Below are 24,250 nucleotides of genomic sequence, written 5' to 3' on the forward strand. Positions count from 1 at the left end.
CCCGAACACTTCTAGTCCAATAGTCTCCCCATGACACCATGTATATACAAGTATGGAACAAGAGTGGTTAACTGAGAGTATTATTTGATTATATTACAGATGCATTGTGAGAGGTTTATATGTATCCTGAGAATAATTGGAACCACACTTTTTGGAGTCTCTCTCCTCCTTGGAATCACAGCTGCTTATATTGTTGGCTACCAATTTATCCAAACAGATAATTACTATTTCTCTTTTGGACTATATGGTGCCTTTTTAGCATCACACCTCATCATCCAAAGCCTGTTTGCCTTTTTGGAGCATCGAAAAATGAAAAAATCCCTAGAAACCCCCATTAAGTTGAACAAAACTGTTGCTCTTTGCATCGCTGCATATCAAGAAGATCCAGACTACTTACGGAAATGCTTGCAATCTGTGAAAAGGCTAACCTACCCTGGGATTAAAGTTGTCATGGTCATAGATGGGAACTCAGAAGATGATCTTTACATGATGGACATCTTCAGTGAAGTCATGGGCAGGGACAAATCAGCCACTTACATCTGGAAGAACAACTTCCATGAGAAGGGTCCTGGTGAGACGGATGAGTCACATAAAGAAAGCTCTCAACATGTTACCCAATTGGTCTTGTCCAACAAAAGTATTTGCATCATGCAAAAATGGGGTGGAAAAAGAGAAGTCATGTACACGGCCTTCAGAGCACTGGGACGAAGTGTGGATTATGTGCAGGTAGGTTTCCGAATTCCTGCCAGGGCAAACACACATTTAAATAAAGCCGCTTTTGTATCTCCCCAGTCATATGTTATAGCCCATCCTTGTCCGTCCTGAGCACAGTACTCCTTTCAGTTCATTTGAAAACAGCATGACTGTTGAAAGCACATTTTGAAAGAGAGAAAAAAAAATCGTTTAACACTGTTAAGGCTATCTATGAAAATGCTTAACTTGTGCAGTGTTATTGGTTGGAACTCAAGATTATTTTGAACAGGAGACCCTTCCTTCCCTTCTCTCCCCCTCCCTTACCTTCTCTGCCCCCTGGGTTCTGCCAAGTTAAATCCAACATCATTTTCCACACTCTTAAAATCTCCAGCCTTGTAAGAAAATAGTGTCTGCTGAGCAGAAGGGTCTTGAAAAAATCTGTAGGCTCAAGGGAAAGCTATAAAGTGTTTTTTACGGAGACCAGGCAAAATGGGGATGGTGAGAACAATTTTCATTTAAAATGGCAAGGAACCCAAGACTGAGACACAGAGAGAAAGAATAGGAAAATGAAAAAGGGAGAGGAAAAAAAACAACCGTCCCAGAGCAAAACCCAAGTAATGTTTATTTCTCTCCCCAAACACCATTACCTCACTCACTGCAACTTGACCTTTGAAAGCATTTGTGATGGTGTTTGCTTACATGAAAATTAGACAGGCTGTGTCTCTCATTAATTCTCTGACTGCTCACTCCAGGGTTTCTCCTCTCCTAGTTCTTATTGAGGTTTTCTTCTTTAGAACATTTGTAGGGTCCCTGTGAATTTTCTAGTGGTAATTTTCTGCAGACTCTTTAGTTAGATTTTGGCTATGATGATATTGAGAAGGGAGAAATTACTCTGGTTAAAAAATCTACTGAGACACTCTGCCTTTTCTCTTAAGAGTGAGATCCTACTTTTCAGATGATCTGTTATATATTTTAGGGGCCTTTATTGATGCAGAGTCATGCCCAATGGGTCTCTCTGTGTAACGGGATGGGAATGAGCACTGGCTTCAAAGTCAGCTGACATAGATTCTGATCTAGGTATGACTAGCTGGTTGACCTTGAGCAGGACCACCTCCCTGAGCCTCAGTTTACTGGATGGAATAAACCAATCTCACAAGGGGTTTGAGATAATTATTTCAAAAAAAAGTCTCCAAAGAGTACAAAAGTTATGAAGGTAGCAAAAGTTGTTAATGATGGTATTGTTAATATCATTAAAATGTTTGCTGTTAATGTTATTGTTATTTATTATATGATAATTTAGTCTTACTTGAAAATTACAGGACATGTCAATTGCCACCGCAGGGTTAATTTTGGTTAATATCTGAAGAGTTTTGAGGCATTTCTTCAGTTGATACAAGTCTGCATATTATTCTTCCTTCTAGGCAGTTGATAGAGTTTCACCCCCAAGTTTCTCCTAATTTCTAGAACTTGCACAATTAAGGTGGTTTCGGTTAACTCAGGACATTTTTACATATTTGCGTCATGCAACTTCAGGCCCAGGATGAAATGACCCTTTTAAAGGAGGGGATGACTGGGGAACTTACAGAAGTTTTGAAGAATGAAGCTCTGGGCCTAAAATGGGAAAACATCTGTTTTGATATTTTGCCTTTAATTCTAGCTAAAACAATTCCTTTGTTTGCCATTTCTAATCAAGATGTCATTGTGTGGACTTTCTTTCTTCTTCTTTTTTTGAAACCTGTTTCTCCCAAGCCCCCTTCTCTCATGATTCTTGTTTTGAATTATTTTTGTATCCTTGACAACTTGACATCGTGCCTGTCCAGGAAAAAGTAATACAAAATATGAAACATTAGAGTAGGCTCCCTGCTAGAACCCTAATCAGGCTTGAGAACTTTCCCTCCTTCAGGCTGATGCCTCCAGATATACTGATCTGAGCAGCAGCTACCGCTGGGCCCCGAATCCCCCTAGGATTCCCAGTTTATTCTAAGTGCTCAAACAAGGATAAAAAACGTGTGTTGACATTCTGAAACCAGGTAATTCCATCCTGCCATCCTTCATCAAACTCCCCAATATTTAACCATGCGTACCCTATAAAAATGGAAATATCATAAGGTTCAAACTAATATACTGTCTCCTTCCATTCTGACTGACCTAGGGTCCTAGTGTTGCGGAGCAGAAGCCACAGAAAGACAAAGGAGAGAAGGGGGGTCGAGGATCATGGCTACTAAGTATTACAAGTGATTGAAGATGGAGTTCAGGTTGCTTAGGGAAGGAGGGAAGCAAAGTCCAGGTGCTGATATGCAAGAGAAAATGGGGGCTGGGGGAAGAAATTGACCATCTGCTCACATACTTGCTAACTTGGCTGGAGAACGCTGCTTAACTGTGCAGAGAAATGGCCAAAATGATTGGTTTCCAGTTGCAGCTGGGTCTTGGACAGTGGTCAGCACTCTCTTCACTTGATCGTGAATAGATATCTTGCTTATTGCTCTCATGACCTATTATTTCATACCTTCACCACTCTCCCAGCACCCTCCCCCAAACCCTCTCTGCTTAACTGCTAACAGATGACCTTGCCTCCTATGAAAGAGAAAAATCAAGAGTACTGGTTCTGAATGCTGCCAAGATCTTCTTCACTTTCTCCTGCTTACAGTTTCAAGGGTACACAACTTTACTTCCTATTTCAAGGTTGACCTTTCCACCTACCCTCCTGGGCTTTGTGAATTGCCTTCCTTTGGTCTCCCCCAGAACAAGGCTTTATCAACTACCACCTCTCCCTCTCTCAGCCTTCATCTCTAGTCTTCTCTACTGACTACTGTCTTAGCCTTAAAAGCCATTCAAATAATTAGTGCTGACATGGAATATAAAGGGAAGCTTTAGGAAAAATCCAGTCTGGTAGTAAATTCATCTATGATGCTAGTGACTGCTTTCAGAGATAGAGAAGATAAAAAAGCAGCAGAAGAAAAATACAAGATGAGAGAAGAAGGGAATGAGAAATAAAGATGAGAATGAGGAAGATTTTCTTGATTTTGTATCAAAGTAGTTTTCTGGAGAAACTTTTTTTGAAGAAGGACAGATTCTGACCTGTCTGAATATGGCTTAAGGTAGGGCAAAAGTCTTTCTTACCTTTTCAAATTTTCTTTTTTGAGCAAGATTAACCCTGAGCTAACTACTGCCAATCCTCCTCTTTTTGCTGAGGAAGACTGGCCCTGAGCTAACATCCATGCCCATCTTCCTCTACTTTATACGTGGGATGCCTACCACAGCATGGCTTTTGCCAAGCGGTGCCATGTCCACACCCAAGCCCGAACCAGCAAACCCCGGGCCTCCAAGAAGTGGAACATGCGAACTTAACCACTGCACCACTGGGCCAGCCCCACAAAATGTTTTTATATTAGCTTTTTTATTTACTGAATAACACATTTTTATGGTAGTATGTTTAAAAAATATAGGAAAGCACAATGAGCAAAATTAAAATCATCTGCAGCAAATACAGACCCATAGACTATGAAATTTAATACTTTCTAATGTAGACCTTTCTATTTTTCCCTTATTTTTCAAACAATTTTGGGATTATATTTACTTTTTTATATCTTTTTTTTTTTTTGGTGAGGAAGATTGGCCCTGAGCTAACATCTGTTACCAATCTTCCTCTTTTTGCTTGAAGAAGATTGTTGCTGAGGTAACATCCATGCCAATCTTCCTCCGTTTTTTATGTGAGATGCCCCCATAGCATGGCTTGATGAGAAGTGTGTGGGTCTGCACCCGGGTTGCCAGGATCCAAACTTGTGAAACCTGAGCCATGGAAGCAGAGTGCACGAACTTAACCACTATGCCACTGGGCTGGTGCCTTGTATCTTTTTTCTCAATATCTGAAGACTTTTAAAGTATCCTTTGATATCTAGATTTTATAATTGCTTTATTCATATCTCCTGTTACCAAACACGGACATTACAACATAAGTGGCCCCCAGTCTATGTGACAAAGGAAAAAAACAATATCCCCTGATGTGTGCGTTAGGGATTTCCCAGGTAGAAAATATAAAATAAGTATGAACGTTTTCTAAAAGGGAAGATTGTAGGAGGCAATTTTATATTAATTTAATCGGACAGCATCCAAGGTATTCAAGATTCTTTGAGTAGGAGAAAAGTAAGACTAAATCACTCATAATAGTGGAGTTGACCCTCATAATTCACGGATTCTGTATTTGTAAATTACCCCACTCACTAAAACGAATTTGTAACCCCCAATTTAATACTCATAGTGCTTTTTGATCATGTATGGATGTGTAAAGTGGCAAAAAATTTGCCCCATGTGCATGTTCCCAGCTGAGGTTGAACAAGACCATGCTTTGCCTTCTTGTTTCAGCTTTTATGCTCCAAACAGTAACTTCTTCATAGGCTATTTACTATGTTTTTCACATTATTATGCTTTTTGTTGGTGGTGTAGCTGTTTAAATGGCCCCCAAGGATAGTGCTGAAGTGCTCTCTAATGTTTCTAAGCATCAGAAGGCCATAATTGTCTCATGGAGAAAACATGTTTGTTAGATGAACTTGTTCAGGCAGGCTTTATAGTGCTGTTGGCTGTGAATTCAGTTAATGACTCAAAATATATCTATAAAATAAGGCATATTTAAACAGAAATACAAATAAACTAGGGTTAGGTATTGATCAGGAGATAAAAATGTTGTGACCAGAGGCTCAGAGGAACATAACCATGTATTTCTGCTAGAAGCAATTTTTTGATATTTGATAATTCAGTGTTCACAGAAACTTTGTAGAACAGGCCTACCATGAATAATGAGAATTGACTGTATATGACATTTGATTGGTTCCTGTTCTGTGTAGGAAGCCTCAGCTACTGAGATATTCTGAGGGCCCATGTTGAGGAAGTTATATGTCTCTTTGTATCCTTCATTTTAGAGGATAAGATAAAGAGCACATTGAAATAGGAATGGGGAAATCTGAATTCTAGATTCAACTCTGTTGTTCCCTTGCAGTGGGTCTCAACTGGTAGAACAGATGATCTCTGAGATTACTCCCCGCTCAGAACCCTAACTCAGTACTGTTTTAATTTCTCTGACATTTTCTTTCTAGCAACAAACCTAGGCTGTGGAAGAGTGTAATCAAAAAAAAAAAAAAAAAGAAAAGAAAGAGGGGTATCAGAATTTTATTTTTATTAATTAGTTACTATCATATTTCTCACTTTCATTTTTAATCTACCTTTCCCCCTAAAGTTGGGTTCTTGGATCACTTAAACCCTGATTTAAGTGCCATCATCATAGGATTTCCTGATTCCCTCTTTAGAATGAGGATTCCAACCATTTGGAATAAACATGTTTCATGGCCTTAGAGGTGACAACCTTTGGTTTTCCACTTCTGCAGCTGGCTTGTCACTTTTGCTTTGTACCTTTTATAACTTTCATTCGAGTGTAAGCCTTCCTAAAAAGGAAAAGAGAATAACCAAATGACTCATTTTATTTTATTTTATTTCTTTGAAGTCATGATAGTTTATAACATTGTGAAATTTCAGTTGTACATTATTATTTGTCAGTCAGCATACATATGAGCCCCTTTACCCCTTATGTGCACCCCCCACGTCCTTTCCCTCTAATAACCACTAATCTGTTCTCTTTGTCCATGTGTTAGTTTATCTTCCACATATGAGTGAAATCATACACTGTTTGTCTTTCTCTGTCTGACTTATTTCACTTAACATAATACCCTCAAGGTCTATCCATGTTGTTGTGAATGGGATGATTTTGTCTTTTTTTATGACTGAGTCATATTCTGTTATGTGTGTGTGTATATATATATATATATAAACCACATCTTTATCCAGTCACTGGGCACTTGGGTTGCTTCCACATCTTGGCTGTTGTGAATAATGCTACAAGGAACATAGGGGTGCATGTGTCTCTTTAAATTGTTGATTTCAAGTTCTTTGGATAAATACGCAGTAATGGGATAGCTAGAAAATGACTCCTCTTTTAATCTTAATGTTTTGAAGAGATTCTAAGTTGACCAACGTCAAGAATTATTTTATAACAATTTGGGTAGTTCATTCTACCCAGGAAGGCATAGATCTTCCTAATTCCTTTTGAAAAGAGCAACAAAAAAAGGCCAAATTGCTTAGCTGCCTGTAATGTAGAGGCTTTCCATTGGCTAGATTTGAGATCTCATGCCATAAACCAAATTACTATAAGAGAGGATCATCTCGCCGTTGCCCATCCCTCTCCCAAAAAAAGATTACCTTTTTTTCTTTGAGGGTATTTTTCCCCCCCTGGAATGGTTTTACTGATTAATTTCAAAGGGTCTTTATAGCTCTAAAATTCTTGGATTTTATGGTTTTGTATTTGCCACTCCCATCATTTGCCATTTTGTATTTACCACTTAATCTGAGGTTGGTAAACTTAGCTATATGCTTACTTGTAAATTCCGTTTATCCAGAATCCAAGTAACTAGAAAATCAAGAATTTTTTTTTAAATGAAAGTATCATGCAATGTTAATAAAGTCCTAGAAGTTTGTCTTACTATAATTAATGACCGTACATGATAAGATTTTGATTGCCTTTTTTGGTTATATGAGACATTTTGAATTGTGTGCAATACTCCATTTTTGTGAAGCTTATTTTCTGTCCTAATTCTTTGGTTTTTCCCCATCTGCGGCATGTATACAGTCCCACACAAATTGTCAGTGATATGTACTCTTTTTCACCAGACAATTTAGTTCTCCAGGTCTAGGTTAAAGAAATAAAATTCTGTCATATACATTTATGTGCTTCCCAAACTTTTCTCATTATATTGCTATTTTAAGTAGCATCACATTCAGCAGGTCAATGAAGAGATACCACCAAGTCAACATGCAACACCTTTGTAAGTTTCAGTGGGTCCAGGGTCCATCCTTTGCTGCATGATCATCTTTCACACATCATACTCCAGGGTACACTTCAGGCTATAAATGAATCGCAATCAACTGCAAACTGCTGTCTAATTTTTCTATTTCTTTGCCCTAGTAAACAATCCAATCTAAGGACTTTTATATTGCCTGATCAAGAATTCACTTTGTTTAATTTAAGTTTCTTGGATATTGGACGAGGCATTGGTTTTCCTCCTCTCTGAGTGAGTCATAGCTTGTTCATAGTAATAATAATAAAGACCCCTTCTCATGGGACTAGAGTCCTCAGTTCGTGCCTCTGATTTTGGTTTATCACTTCTTAGTATATATGTCTTCCTTTTATTGAGCATTTACTATGAGCATTTACCATTATTAAGTGGCTTACATATATTATCTAATTAACGTAACATTACAACAAATTTATGAAGTGGATATGAGTATCCATATTTCTCACCTAAGGGTGGAAGTTTAGGAAGGTGAGATAAGGAGCCTAAGGTCAAGAAGCAGGTCCAAGTTTATATAGCTGGTAAAGGGTCGATTGGGACTCAGATCTGTTTGACTCCAACATTTGCATAGTGCTTTCTTTTCCTTTCGGTAGTGTGTTTACTCTGGTATTGTACTGTCAGGAGTTCAGGGAGACTGGCACCATCTCATGTTTCCTAGGAAATAACTAACTGTGAATTTTTTTTGTTCTGGCCTACCCCTTTGCACTAGAGAAATGTCCCAGGGGGGAAATGAGAGGGAATGGGACTTTCCATTTAGTTCATGGTTAAGTTGTGGCAGGGAAGCTGGTTTGTAGGGCCGTGACCAAGAGGAAATTCCACAGACTGCAGAAAAAAATAGTCTCACTGGGTCAAGGTTAAGATGAAGGGTCAAGGTTAAGAAAGGACAGCCTTCCAATCAGGAAAAGGGTGAAGGCAGTAGCAACAGAAGGGGTCTTGATTTATTTCCAATCTGTTTCCTTATTGAAGGTGGCCGGAGTAATTTCCTCTTGCTGTGTAGCTCTCAGTGCCCTTTGAAGTGGTATGGGGCAGGAGGAGAAGGGGCGGAATCCGCTAGTTAGTCTGAAAGAAAACACGTTAAAAAAACGTGTGAGACACGGAGACCTGGTGTTTTAGACTTGGGTCTTAGAATTTGAAAGGCATTTGGTAGAGTAAGTAACAATATTTTCAGAAGAGATTTTTATGTAAATTACAGTGAGGCAGATTAAGATCAGTGAGATACACTGTAATGGACTTACAGTCTAATAACTTATGTAATAGACTATAGACCAATAGTCTGTACCTATCACAGATAGTTCCAGATACGTTTGAATTTGTTTGCTGTGATAAGAGATTCTCCATATGTCATCAATTCCTGTGTTCCTTTTAGAGATTCTCTCTACTAAGCCATCTATTTGTGAGAGTGATCATCATCATCCTTTAGCTATGGCTTTACTTAGGGAGCATAAAAATTTAAAGATTGTTACCTAATACTAAGGAAGTACTTCTCCACAGTCCTTTGTAATTTACAAAGTGCTTTTATATGCAGTGTCTCACTCCAGTACCATGATGATGGTAAATGGCTTGTTCAAGGTCATAGAAATAGTAGGATACTGGACTCAAAACTTAATTGAGGCTCCTTGATTCTGAGGGCATTTGTTCTTATAATAGGTAAGTATTGGCTAAAGAAAAAATATCTAGCTTATTACATTTTACGCTTTTTATGCAGTTACTGTTATTTAAAACACATGGAGATAGAGGGAACCTTTAAAAAATCTACTAGAATTAAAATTGGGGCTTAGAATGTATTTAATCTCAACTTTTTAATTTTTTTTAATTTTGTGAAAGAGAACCCTCCCCCTGCAACCAATTACTTTAGTCCCAGGGTTGGCAAACTTTGCTTGTAAAAGGCCTGATACTATATTTACTAAATATTAGGTTTTGCAGGCCATATGGTCTCTGTCGCAACTACCCAACTTTGGCTTTTTAGTGTGAAAGCAACCGTAGAAAATATGAAAATGAATGAGCATGCCTGGGTTCCAATAAAACTTTATTTGTGGACGCTGAAATTTGAATTTTATACAGTTTCTATGTGTCACACAATATTCTTTTCTGATTTTTTTTCAACTATTTAAAAAGCTGAAAACCGTTTTTAGCCCACAGGCCATATCAAAACAGGTGGCATGCCAGACTTGCCTGCCACCACAGACTCGGTCTGTGGACCTTAGTTTGCCAACCCCTGTTTTAGAGGGGGAGGCGGGGGAGGGCGTTAACTCTTGGCTAGGATAGTGAAGGACGAGAGCAATGGTCTTATGCACCTTAGTTGATGATTCTGTGGTTAAGCCTGAGGTGGCTGGTTCCTCCCAATTATGTCTTTTTGTCTTGACATTTTCCACTCATTTTAGTCAGAATTTGGTGACTTTACTTCATTTCCATATCTCCTAGTGAGAAATCTTATGCCCAGTGATCATGTGGTTTAAACAAATTACAGTGATACATTCCGTGTGGACAGAAGGAGGTTTTGATTTGTCCTCTAATTTTTCCTGTGTGCAATTCACGTCCTGTAGCTTTTCCCCATGTGAGGTTAAGCTCTCTGTGAACTGGTGTATGTCCCCCACAGCTTCTAGCCTAGAGCTAAATAGCCAACATTCATGAAACTACATACTTGTTATTAATTGGTGACGAAACGACTAGAAATCCCGTTCCTACTATACTGATTTTAAGAGGGCCTAAAGTTACACTCTAATAAATAAATGCTATTAGGTCCATGAACATACATGCTTTTACAGACTGTCTTAGGTGGTGGCTTTCTAGTTGGCATTCTATCAGCAAACAATATCCAGAAATTGAACTTCTGGAAAGCTCTTTACTCCCATATAGCAAACACCTTCCCAAGAGATTTCTGCGAGCTTTCCCTTCTGACACAGTTACACTCATCATGTGAACAATCTCTCTCAGAGAACTTCTGGCACTTTGCTGTTGGAAACTGGGAGGGGCAGGACCGATTTAAATATGCAGAACCTCAGACGTTTGGTTCAAGTTTATTCATTTCAAAGGGGCAGTTCCCTTGGCTTGTTTATGCTCACAAGCAGGCGGAGTTACTTGAACATTAATTCTGGATTGCCCCCTTCCTGTTGTTTTTAGTCTTATTTTAGCCTTCTGGTTTACCTTTCCGGGCTTGAGTCAACAGAGGTGGGTGTGGCCATAGACTTTCAGGATGCTTCATGCTAAAGGTGGGTTGACCTTCTGCCTTCACCTTTCTTTACCCTCCTGGTTGGCCGATAGCCATATACAAACCAGTGATAGACAAGGCATGGGAAAAGCAAAACATCGCTTTTGGAGTAATTTATTTAGGCTTCTGAGGTTTAGGACACAGCTACAAAGCCAAGTGTTCATAAAATCCTACTTTCTACAAAGAAAAACTAATGCCTAGCTTCAGCCTGAGATTTTTTTTTTTTCTCTAAAATAAATGAGACTATGCTGGACCAAAATAGAATGCCAAACAACAAACAAACAGTAAATGGGTTCTTATTTAGAAAATGGATGCTTCCAAATAAGTAAAATGAGATTAAAAATTCAGAAGTTAACCCCAAAATTGCTATAATTAGTTAAATACAGAGAAGTGATAAGTTCGTGTTTTATAACTGGATACCCCATATACTCTAAGTCGTAAGTTCGAATAATGCATTTAAGTTGCTGTTTTCACCAACATTCTATATTAATATATAATCTTTTCAGAAAAGAAAAAGCTATTAGTAAAATTGAGAGAGACGCATTTTTTAGAATGTTGGAATTCCTTAGCTAATCCTATGAGGGACTCATGCTACATATGTATAAGCTCCCCTTCAACTCTACAAATTATTTTTTTAGGTTTTTTTTTCCCCCATTCAAAAGTGGTATATCAAATGCCTACAATTTTTATAAAGTAGTTTGGCGAACTGTAAAGATAATTACTTTTGATGTAAATAAGTAGGCTAAATCCTGACTAAATCCATCCTATATAGCCAGACTTAATGGGAAAATAATGGGAATTGTAGATAATGCCCCAGTCTCTTCTAATCATGTCATTTATTGTTTGGATGGGGATGTGAAACTGGTTCATTACAGGTCAGCTCTGTTCGGTTTACATCTGCTGTGGCCTTGCTGCATTCCCCAGAAGGGAACACTATGTCTTATTAGTATTACTCAGGGAGAGGTGGCAGCACTGTTCCTACTTCTGATTTTCTTTGATCCTGTGGAAGAAGCTCCATCCACAGGTATAACCCACCTTAGTAGTAGTAAGTAAGTAGTAGTAACCTTGCGCTAAGGAGAAGTAATTTTTCCCAGCTGTCTTGCTCCTTCCTCCCTAAGAGAAATGACTTAATCTGATTGGTGAGTGTGGAAGGAGTAGCCCAGCTTCCCCTTCCCCTTTTCTTCTGGGAGTGGGCTACCTCAAGGAGCAGACATCTGCCATCCCTTTTGAAGGGGGTGCACTGTGTCTGCAGGAGGAGGCTGGCCCCACTTAGATACTAGGGAACATAATTATGAAGCCCGACACTCCACAGATATAAGCCCCATTCTCTGCGTCAGCTTTATGCCTACACAGGTGATAGTTTAGTCTCTCATCCACCTTATTCTTCTGTTTCATTTTCCAAATGGTTCAGAAATCAAGCTGGAAAGAAAAGTACTGTTTATAACCCTGCCCCCTTGGGCCTTCAATAGAAATGTCTGTCAGGAGTTCACAGTATTGACTAATAATTTTCTTGCAGTTGTAGTTGATTTGGTTTCAGAATTGCTTTTTTTGACCCACATAAAGATTTTTAAGAACAGTGATTAGCATTTCTAGAATGGCTTAAGATAATTAAATCTGCTTTTATATACAAGGGGCTAGATGGATACTTAATACTCTAGGATAAAAAAGCGGTCTGAAGGTCATGCTAATTCCCTTACTGCTGCGATGTCACCTGCCGAGCCCAGGTCATATGGACAGCTTGCCTCAGAACTATACAACCAGCTGTAGGAGAACTGCTTTCCTGTGTTTTATTCACCCTATTGAAATAGGGGGAAAAATCACTATTAAACATGTTTCCCTTTCAATACTGTCATAGAATTTTCCAAACATCATTCAGATCCGAGGGACAAATTGCCTAAAAGCTTTATTTAAGGTGACTGGAAAAAATAAAAATAAATATCTAGAGTGACCAACCCAGGATGTTTTCCAAGTCCTGGAAACTAGGATGTTCCCTGAGATGTAAGACTTTCATTGCCAAAATTGGGACATTCCATGGCAAACTAGGACAAGCTGATCACCCTTTAAGACATACCTAGTACATCACTTTAGCTCTTCTATTCAATGGTGCCATTAACTTAAATATTGAGCTTGCTGAAAAACAAGCTCTTTGTATTGGCTGTGATATAACAACTTGGTCATCCCTGTGATACTTGCTTATTGAGGCCGTGACAATAAGGCTGAAGGCATAATGTATATGCCCAATTTTAACTGTATGGAACCCACTCATAGTTTTTCCTCTTCTTTGACTCATTTCTGCTTTCTTCTTTGCAGGTTTGTGATTCAGATACCATGCTTGACCCTGCCTCATCTGTGGAGATGGTAAAAGTTTTAGAAGAAGACCCCATGGTTGGAGGTGTCGGAGGAGATGTCCAGGTGCATATGGCTTCACTTTTTGCATGAGTCACTTTTAGTAGCACTCTTACTCATTGATTCATTGAACATATATTTACCCACTTTACTGCCTTTTCCCCTAAATTGAAAGAATTTAGTATCTCTTTGCTTAATCCTGGGGTATAACCCATGTCTGTTGTGGCTGATAAGTTATGTACAATATAATGTGAATGTATAATGATTTCCACCATATCTTCTTGAGCCATAACTTAATGTTCTGGTAAAAAATATGATGTTGGAATCCATTTAGTTGCGAGGTTAAAAAAATGGAATTATGGCAGGGGATGGATTCTATATCTTATACTCATATATTTAAAATCAATCAATTTATTGATCATATTGATCATTTAAGACCAATATATGGTTGATCAAAAATCCAAATTGGAAATCAAAAGAAGAAAAGAGAAACAGTGACTCAAATTTGTACTAGTGAGAAAAGAAAACGAAAGATTCATTAATAGGTGGGTTTTCCAACTATTTCCCACTAATTACTCCTTATTTCCCATTATTTATTATAAATGAAGAAACAGTTAGTGAAACAATATTAATGAAGGCAATTTGAAATTTGTGGGATGGGAAAATAAATATGTGGAAGTATATGAAGATTAAAATGAGGTCTTTGCAAATGTATGATTAGATTTTAGCAAAAGATGAGAAGCACATAGAAATTCAACTTTAAAATTTAGGCATTATGTTGCTGTGTAATGCATTTTGTGCATTCATGGTGACAGAAGGCAAAGAAAATGCACTAGAATGGACAAAGAAATAATGTGGTGATAAAAAGGAAGCATGCAAAATCCAGATGAAAATTGAACAAAATTGAGACAGAGGAGAGAGTTTAGAAATGTTGCCAAGAAAAAGCTGATACATTTCCATAGCCTTTATACAGATTATTATTTTGGGATTCAAGTTTTCGGGGGAGGCCAGAGCAAACCCTTTTTATCACTGGCATTGTATAAAGGAGGGGAGGTAGGAGCAGGAAAATTAACAGAATTGGATGAGTTGTAAATTAACCAGAAGAGGAGAGAATAGGACTTCAAAACCTTCAAATCTTAGGTGGCAGGAAAGAGTGGGAGAAGAATTTAGGGGCTGAGAACTACAGCCTAAAAAAATCTCTATGTATCACATCTCAACCAGAACAAAAAACGTAGCGAAAAGAGGATAGCAGATAATGAAGTAAAAGAAATATTTGTCATCATTCGCAACATGTGCACACAACTTATCAAATTAATCTAGTAGTACAGAATCAGAGAAAATAAAATCTAACCGCGTCAAAAAGAGGAAGGAAGCCAAAACAGGAGGACAAAATAACAAACTACACTCTTCATAGTAACTTTATGATGATGTAGAGTTTGCTGGTATTTTTAGCTATGGTTTACCTTTTATTTACTTAGTTTTTCCTTCTTGCAGATTTTAAACAAGTATGATTCCTGGATCTCCTTCCTCAGCAGTGTGAGATACTGGATGGCTTTTAACATAGAAAGAGCCTGTCAGTCTTATTTTGGGTGCGTCCAGTGCATTAGTGGACCCCTGGGAATGTACAGAAACTCCTTGCTGCATGAATTCGTAGAAGACTGGTACAATCAGGAATTTATGGGCAGCCAATGCAGTTTTGGCGATGACCGGCATCTAACGAACCGAGTGCTGAGTCTGGGTTATGCAACAAAATACACAGCTCGATCCAAGTGCCTTACTGAAACACCTATAGAATATCTCAGATGGTTAAACCAGCAGACCCGTTGGAGCAAGTCCTACTTCCGAGAGTGGCTGTACAATGCGATGTGGTTTCATAAACATCACTTGTGGATGACCTACGAAGCGGTTATCACTGGATTCTTCCCTTTCTTTCTCATTGCCACAGTAATCCAGCTCTTCTACCGGGGTAAAATTTGGAATATCCTCCTCTTCTTGTTAACAGTCCAGTTAGTAGGTCTCATAAAGTCTTCCTTTGCCAGCTGCCTTAGAGGAAACATCGTCATGGTCTTCATGTCCCTCTACTCAGTGTTATACATGTCAAGTTTACTGCCCGCCAAAATGTTTGCAATTGCCACGATAAACAAAGCTGGGTGGGGCACATCTGGAAGGAAAACCATTGTTGTTAATTTCATAGGACTCATTCCAGTATCAGTGTGGTTTACAATCCTCCTGGGTGGAGTCATTTTCACCATTTATATGGAATCTAAAAAGCCATTCTCAGAATCCAAACAGACAGTTCTAATCGTTGGAACGTTGCTCTATGCATGCTATTGGGTCATGCTTTTGACGCTGTACGTGGTTCTCATCAACAAATGTGGCAGGCGGAAGAAGGGACAACAGTATGACATGGTGCTTGATGTATGACCTTACATTGTTTGACGTTTGCAGTCACACACACAGACACACACAAAACCTTAGTTCCTCTAGGGACTGTACAGCGTGGGGCATCAGACAATGCCACCAACGGAGACATATCACTGCTGCTGGGACTTGAACAAAGACATTTCTATGGGTTTATTTTGATTCTGCCAAAGTAAAATCATGCATCAACAAGAAGAAACTCAGATTGAACCTGTTATTTCTATGAAAATGGGAAGAAATTTTTGTTTATGCACTTTTTCCTTACTGTACATCACCTGTTTTCTCTATATACCTCACTAGCCGTGCTTTATGTGGGTTATCATGGAAGAAAAGGATTTTGGAAACTCAAGGAAAAGTTCTTTCAATGTATACAACCTAACTTATGGACTGTGTTGATAGCTAATTTTTTTTAGAAAGGATTTTCTGTTTAACTTTACCAAATGAAATGCCAAAGGAAATTTTAAAGGCCATTGGCTGTGCTGTATTTTTATATAATTGTACTGTGTTTTAAAATTTTGTATGCCAATTTTTAAAACAAATTTTGCATATTCTATATTTTACTTCTCTGCCAAAATACACCTGTTCTTCCTCTTTTTTAAAAAATAATAATAGGTTCTGAAAAAATTCATACTTAAAAAAAGAAAACCTACCCAAAATGTGAAGCTTGGTTGACTGATGTTGCTCATGATAGAAAAAATAAAAATGTTTCTCTCTCTCTCTCTCTCTTCCTTTTAAAATTGAATAGATTATTTCTGTGAAAAAGTATTCAAACTTTCAATATTTTGATTTCTTTTCATTTCTTTCAGAAAAGGCCAATGTACCTGTCACACTTTGGGAATAGAAATACATACTTATGTGTACAAAAAATGAAAATCATTGAAAATCAAGGCCAAAGGGATAGAAAAGTGCAATTTTTTTCATAAGATTAGTCCTTGAGTTAAAACACTAGGCATCCAGCACTGGACAAAACATAAGTACCAAAGATGAATAATCTTTGGAGATTCTAGCAGTGTTTTCCCAGGCTAAGTAAAATGGAAAGTGGAAAAAATTGTGTATATGATTTGGAGAAATTCAGTGCGGTTCATCATTTTGTTGTGTGGCCTGAATTCACCGGATCCTGTCAATATATTGAACAAGTTTTATCTGTCTTTTTCTTTTCAGCTTGCTAGTTCACTTTCCATGTTAGTATGAGGTTGACGTGGTTGAGTTGGATAAATTATAATAAATATAAAGCACGTAGATTCAAAATTAACTTTTACTTTCTGGGGAGGACTTTTTCCAAATTATACAGATAATTTCTTCATCTCTCCTGTTCTTGGCCTACATAAATATGTTTACATAGTAGAAATGATATCAAGGTTTAATAAGTGTATCAAGAATTGGCACATAAAAAAATCGATGAACCAGGCGCCCTTAACCAGCTAATTAGCTACTCCAGAGCCTCAATTATTCAGTTTGGCTATTGACAGGATCCATCTTGTCTTGTAGCTGGTGCTGTGTAGACCTGTGTTAAAAACACAATTGAACACATAATTGTTACATAAAAAGGATTGCGATGAAGCGGAGACATGTGGAGAAGCGTCCAGTCACGTGCTTTCTGCATGTCTGCTTCTTTTTCACGCAAACAACTGTGTTCCATCTATCCTACCTAAGAAAAAGCTGCACATTCTACCTTTGGAATACAAAAAGGTACATAACATTCTGCAATGCAGACTCTCACTGATTGGAGAGCTTGTGGGGAACAAACACACCATGCCAATAAATGAGACTAAAACTTGAGTTTGCCTTTTTAACTATTTATGTTCTAAGTTAAGCTTTGATAACATTCAAATGTCAAATTCTCTCATTCTTATAAAAAGATTGAATTAATTGCCTGTATTTATTTTAGCAATTATTCAATGTATTTCCAGTATAGGATGTATAGTATAATTGATTTTTTTTGTAAATAAAATATTTTTGATAAGATTATTGCCTTTTTTTCTAAGGGAAGGGGGAATTTTAAACAAAACAGAAAAACTTTTTTTTTCCTGATTGTAATAGTATGGTTTTAAGAATGGGGTATATATATAAAAAAAACAAAACATGGTTGATCAAAGATAATAGAAGTCATTTAATATTACTAATCATAGAGTAGAAATCCTCCACACTGGTGTCATTTGGAAATCTGGAAAACTGAGAGAGAGCAACAGAGAGGAAAGAGAGAGGAGAGTAAGAGAGATTGCTCCAATTAACGTAAACATTGTCTCTAATCTTCTGTTACTTCTACTTTTCTTTGAAATCAGCCCAATTTTAGAAAAAAGTTGTTTTCTTATAGTAATTTATTATAGCAGAAAAAATCACAGATTTTTAGAAAAATCATAAATTTGTTTATTATGCCATTATTTATAAATAATAACAAAACCTTAAAATAACTTAAAATCCAATAATGTGAGCAATAATTAAACGAATTATGGCATTTCCAAACAATGAAACATCATTAGCCACTAAACACAATGTTCTCAGAATATGAGGATGTTGGGGAAATGTTACATTAAAAATATAAAATCATTTTGTATAGTAACATCCCAATTTTGTAAAAACAAAAATGTTTAAAATGTGATTATTTCTAATACTGGGAATATGATCGATTTATATTCTGTATACATTTTTGTATTTTCCAAATACCGTACTCATGTATTGCTTTTATAATCAGAAAAAGGACAATAAATATTGATTTTTCAAAAAAGTGGGTTGGGGCATCTAATAGCATTTCCTGGTTTGAGGAACTTTGATAGTAATTACTCCGTTTTACCACTTATCCCTCAAATTCATCTTATTTCCCAATTCTTTATTTTATTATTTGGTTCCTAAGAATCCTTCATTACTTTGGTACAGTTTCATTATAAAAAAAACTATACACACTGAACATTATTGCCACTCTAGACACCAGAAAAATGAGTGGTTCTAGTCCCCAAAATTCACTAATAAAGTCACTTGGTGCTATATTAGAGTTTGGCAACCTTTTAATGTAAAGAGCCAGATAGTATCTATTTTAGGCTTTGCCAGGCATATGGTCTGTCATGTCACTACTCAGCTCTGCTATGGTAACACAAAAGCATCTATAGGCAATATGTCGATGAATGTGTGTGGCTGTGTTCCGATGACACTTTATTTATAGACAGTGAACATGAAATTTGAATTTTATGTAATTTTCACACATTTCAAAATATTCTTCTTTTGATGTTTTTCAATCATTTAAAGATTTTAAAACTATTCTTGGCTCAGCAGCATTACCAAAAACAGATGATAAGCTAGGTCTGGCCTGCAGGCCATGGTTTAATGACCCCTGTTCTTTAGGAATCTGTTGACTTATGTGTACCATTAAATACTCACAATCACATCCAATTTTTAAGCACATGCTATGTGTCAGGTACTGTCAGAAGCATGTTTTCTAGACCAACTATTTTAGTTCTCTTATCTTCTCCAAAGAAGATATATGGATGGCCAACAGGCATATGAAAAGGTGCTTAACATCATTAGCTATCAGGAAAATGCAAATCAAAACCACAGTGAGCTATCACCTCACTCCGGTCAGAATGGGGTTCTGTTATTGTTGTAATTTTACAGGTAAGGAATCTGTGGCTCACTGCGGTTTGGTACTTTGAGAGCACAAAGCTAGTAAGCTGTGATGACAGAATTTAATTCCAGGCATTCTGATGTCAGATTAACCCTTTAAACCAGTTCTATTTAATATGCCCCATCCATTGTCCAGCAGCATCAGCATCACCAGGGAATTTGTTCGAAATAAAAATTCGCAGCCCTACCCTAGACCTACTGAATCAAATCTCAGGCTGGGCCCAGGAATCTGTGTTTAATAAGATCCCCAGATTTTACTCAGATTAAAGTTTCAGAAGCATTGCTCTAACCCAATATCTTGCATTGTTCCCCTCAGACTAAGTATAATTTCTATAACCGTCAAATCAAATATTTGTATTCCACTGAATTTTCTACTTTTAGTATCATATACGTGTTGGCAGATCTGTGGTTTTAATTAAGTTTACCGAATACCTGTTATGAGCAAGAAATCGAGAAGTATATATTTTCTCTATATGCAAAGAGCTTATAATAGAGTAAGAGGGATATGATAATCACCAAACATTTGATGCAAAATGGAATAACAGGGGTGTAAAGAGCAGCGTGGAATATAAAAAGAAGGAATACAATGTATGATTAGCTCTAAAGGTAGGCTTCAAAATAGCATGGTATCGTGCAACTGTTAAGGATGTGCAAATTTGCATGGGAACCAAGGATTTCCAGAGGAAAGAAAGAATATGGGTAAAGCAATAGAGGTGTGATTTTGATGTGTGATCTTTAAAAAGAATTAACAAGTTTAATTAAGGTGCGGGCTGTACTTAACTAGGAGTTGAGACTTTTAAATACAGAGTAAGTTTGAAGAGCGGTGGTAGAAGACCGCACTTCAACCGGGAGAAATAGCAGAATGAGGTGTTTAAACTAAGTTTCATAGATCACAGTACATGCACGTATTTTTGAATAGGGGGCTAACATTTTTGTAAACTGAACTTCTTTATGGTGGCTTGGATTTGAACATCCCACATAGACAATTACGTTTAGAGATACGATTTGGTGCCAGTGTGCTTATAATAAACTGGTGTTCTTCCGGGCACTTGACAACTTTCATCACATTCCTTTAGAATCTGCCTCGTTTCACACCCCCAGTTAATGACTGGCAGCACCTCCTGCCAGTTGCCCAAACCCTACCTTCTGCTTCTTTTATATGCTCTATAATCAGCTAGTCACCAAAACCATTTGATTCCACCTTTGCCATTCAAATTCACTTCTCATCCTGGTTAAGACGTTCTGTATCTATTACCTGAACTATTAACAATACCTCCTAACTACCTCTCTTCTTCCCATTTCTGTTTTGTCCAATGGATTCCTACATTTCTGTCAAAATTATCCTTCTAAGGCCTAACTCTGAATACAAAGGGTTAATTTCATCTGTCAACAAGATAAAGACATTAAATCTCTAAGAGATGTTCAAGATTGATGATTATCTATTTGTATCCCCTCTTGCAGGCCTCCATAGCACTGTTTTTCAAGGTCCTCGTAAGCTAGATTTTTTTTTTTTTTTTTTTAAAGATTGGCACCTGGGCTAACAACTGTTGCCAATCTTTTTTTTTTTTTTCTGCTTTATCTCCCCAACCCCTCCCTGTACATAGTTGTATATCTTAGTTGCAGGTCCTTCTAGTTGTGGGATGTGGGACGCTGCCTCAACGTGGCCTGACCAGTGGTGCCATGTCCGCGCCCAGGATCCGAACCCTGGACCGCCGCAGCGGAGTGCTCGAACCTAACCTCTCGGCCACGGAGCCGGCCCCAACTAGATTTTTTGCTCCCTCTTTCACATACTATACCCTTTTCCTTCACTTTTGTTCACATTTTGCTCTCAACCTGAAATGGCTTTTCCCCTCTCCCTGCACCCTTTATCTACTTGTTGAAATTCTTCTATAGCCTTCATTCAAGGTGTAATTTTACTACTCTCTCCTTCCCCAAATGCACCAACTTAAAGGCATCTATCACTCCGCTTTGCTCTCCTAATATTTCATTTTACCTCTGCCATGTGGCCCAAGCTTTCTTCTGACTGTGTTATGAATATCAGTGCACATGATAATATCCTGGTAGATGAAAAGGTTTTGGGCTGAGGTTATGTTTTCATCATTTTTGAATCCTCCGTGGCGACTAGCACAGTCAGGTGTGCAATACTGTTTGATGAATAAGAAAATAAATACATGAGAGAACAAGGAAGGAAGGATGGACTCAAGTAATCATCGCCAGTGCAATCATTGCTTCCTCAGGGATGACTCCCGGGACTACCATGACTAGCTTCATTCCTCTATTACATTCTCTTATGGAATATCTTAGTGCTTATTTGTATTTCCATCTCTATGACTCCGTCTTTAGTATCTGTCTCCCTCATTAGAGTATAAGCTTAGTGGAAGAAGGAACTGTGTGAGATTGTATCATCAGAGCATCCTCTGATCTTAGTGCGTAGTTTGTCACTGGGTAGGCAGTCAGTATAAATGTGTGGACTGAGTAAGTGGGTGAGGGAATATTATTCCCAGTACAGGTTGAGAAATAGCTGTAGAGTCTGAGTTGTACAAAAAAAGTCAAATTCCTAGTTTTTCATTTGTAAAGAACTCCTTCACCTCCGGCTAGACTTATGACTTATGACAGGAAGAGAAGATAGAGATGGGGGAGGTTTCATCAGTTTAGAGACGAGAAAATCTATGGGCAGGAGGCTGTGTTTAGTTGTGAAAAAGCTGGAGTGGCAGTGCAGTAGAATTCCTATAATGAGGATGCACAGATCCCCACAAAAATTATATTTTAACTTACTTAGATATTAAATGCTACATTTCCTATTTCAGTTCGTGGTTCATATTTCCCTTGGCGTAATTTAGATAAGCATTGTTGACACATGTTCCTGTGTTATCTGGTTTCCTGAAATACAAAACCAGTCCTCTCATGGAGCAAGCATCTCTGATACTAAGTTTTGTCTTCAAAACAAAATATATATGTGTATTTGTGTCTGCTTAATAATTGCTTAAATGTAGCACATGTGAAGATGTCCCTATACATGCACATCATGTATATTTTTGGAGCCCCCTCTTGGCGTGGTTAATCATTACTTGTCACTTAAGACAACTCAGATATCACCTTCTCCAGAAACCTTTCCTGCCACCTCTATCCTATAGGACCTTACAGTCATGCTCCACATGATGATATTTTGGTCAATGATGGACCAAATATATGATGGTGGTCCCATATATTATTCTATATAGTCTAGGTGTGTAGTAGGTCGTACCATCTAGGTTTGTGTAAGTGCACTCTGATGTTCGCACAATGACGAATTCACCTAACGACGCATTTCTCAGAACGTGTTCCTGTCATTAAGCAACGCATGACTGTAGACTTACCTTTAACTGTCTCTCTTCCACAGATGGTATTGTATTACCATCATTTTGTTCTAGATTCTGAGGTCCCCACCACCTAGCATAGAGACTCTCAAACAGCAGGAACTCAATAAACGTGAGTTGGGTGATGTTAAATGTGTTTCTATAGGAAAAAAATTATTTACAGAACAAGTCTTCATATAAATATATATCCTCACTTTATATGATTTTGTTCACTCACGCACTTACTTGATTTTCAAAAACATTTATTGGGTGTTTACTATATACCAGGCTTTGTCCTTGGAAGGAAGAAATGTTAATACAGTAAGGGCTTGCTATATCATTCTTCTGAGGTGTTGAGAGATCATCCATGAAATTAAAGGGTTCTATTCTCAGACATGCTTAGGAAACATCAGATTTCTTCACGGCAGAAATTCTCGGAAATCTTCAACGTGTTGATGAGCTTTACGAATCTGCAAGAGAGACCCGTCACCTACAGAAATCGCTACACTTAGATGACTATGGCATTTTTTCCACAGGGATGTTTGTCGATATCTGGATTAACATTATTATCCTGTAGGACATAGTTTAGGCAACACTGGTGTATAATTCCTGACATCACAGTTTGAATTTGTTTTCACTCCAGATCTAGAAACAACACTCAGAGCTTAACCTCTTTATTACTTGAGTAATCAGCTCCAGGTGTGGAGGCCACAGGGGTAGGAGGGAGGAGCCTTCAGGTTCATTTGGTTCAGTCCCTGAGCTATAGAAACAGCTCCTCCTAAAAGAGTTCAGTTTACCCACTGGCTGTCAGAAAGCTCTCCACCCTGTAGCATCGGCAAGCTTAAGTGACTTGTTTGAGTTCTGCTGTTCAGGACAACAAGGAGTTTAATCCTGATGGGTTGGGAAAATGTACACTGAGTGGTGAAACTAGTCTTTGAAACTCTTTGGCAATGTCTGAGAGCACTGGCTGGAAAGAAGCACAATTGCTTTATAAACTAAGGGAGAGGTTGCGTTTTATTCTCTATCTTGGATTGAGTTGATTGTTGAGTCACAAAATCAAAGGCCATCATTTTTTATTTTATTGAGCTCATAATAGTTTATAACACTGTGAAATTTCAGTTGTACATTTTAAGTTGTCCGTCACTATATATATGTGCCCCTTTACCTCTTACTCCCACCCTCCAATCCCCTTCCCCTCTAGTAACCACTAATCGGTGTTCTTTGTCAAATGCCATCATTTTTTTAAGCAGATCTGGATAGAATCACAGTACACGTGTTCATTCTCGGAAAGAATAGAGGTAGGTACAAGTACGTTCTATAAGTACACATCCTGCCTCTTCAGCCAACACACGATGTGTTTCTTCAATTAGAAAACAAAAGATGTGGGGCTGGCCCAGTGGACATAGTGGTTAAGTTTGTGCACTCCACTACAGTGGCCTGGGTGCACAAGTTCAGATCCTGGGTGCGGACCTACTCACCGCTTATCAAGCCATGCTGTGTCAGGCATCCCACATATAATGTAGAGGAAGATGGGCACAGATGTGAGCTCAGGGCCAATCTTCCTCAAAAAAAAAAAGAAAGACAAAAATCATAACACATCAAAAATGGAGATTCTTAAGTTCTTGTCCTGAATTGAATTGTTGTCCTATTACCCACTTTGGAAGTGCATAAGGCCAGAACAGGTTTGGAGCTCTGACTCATGCTGTATTTGGACTTTGGTTGTAGATTGACTTCTA

General features: G+C 37.9%; 1 protein-coding gene across 1 annotated transcript in view; it reads left to right on the forward strand.

The window, feature by feature from the left end:
- The window catches only part of HAS2 (hyaluronan synthase 2), a 37,451-nt gene extending 19,211 nt beyond the window's left edge, over positions 1-18,240 (forward strand). The window contains exons 3-5 of the mRNA XM_046642511.1: positions 100-726; positions 13,108-13,209; positions 14,638-18,240. Coding sequence (XP_046498467.1) covers positions 100-726; positions 13,108-13,209; positions 14,638-15,567 — 1,659 coding nt within the window. The 3' untranslated portion in view covers positions 15,568-18,240. The remainder of the gene's footprint in view (positions 1-99; positions 727-13,107; positions 13,210-14,637) is intronic.
- The last annotated feature ends 6,010 nt before the right edge of the window (positions 18,241-24,250 follow it).

Source organism: Equus quagga, chromosome 16 (genome assembly GCF_021613505.1).
Source record: "Equus quagga isolate Etosha38 chromosome 16, UCLA_HA_Equagga_1.0, whole genome shotgun sequence".
NCBI lineage: Eukaryota > Metazoa > Chordata > Mammalia > Perissodactyla > Equidae > Equus > Equus quagga.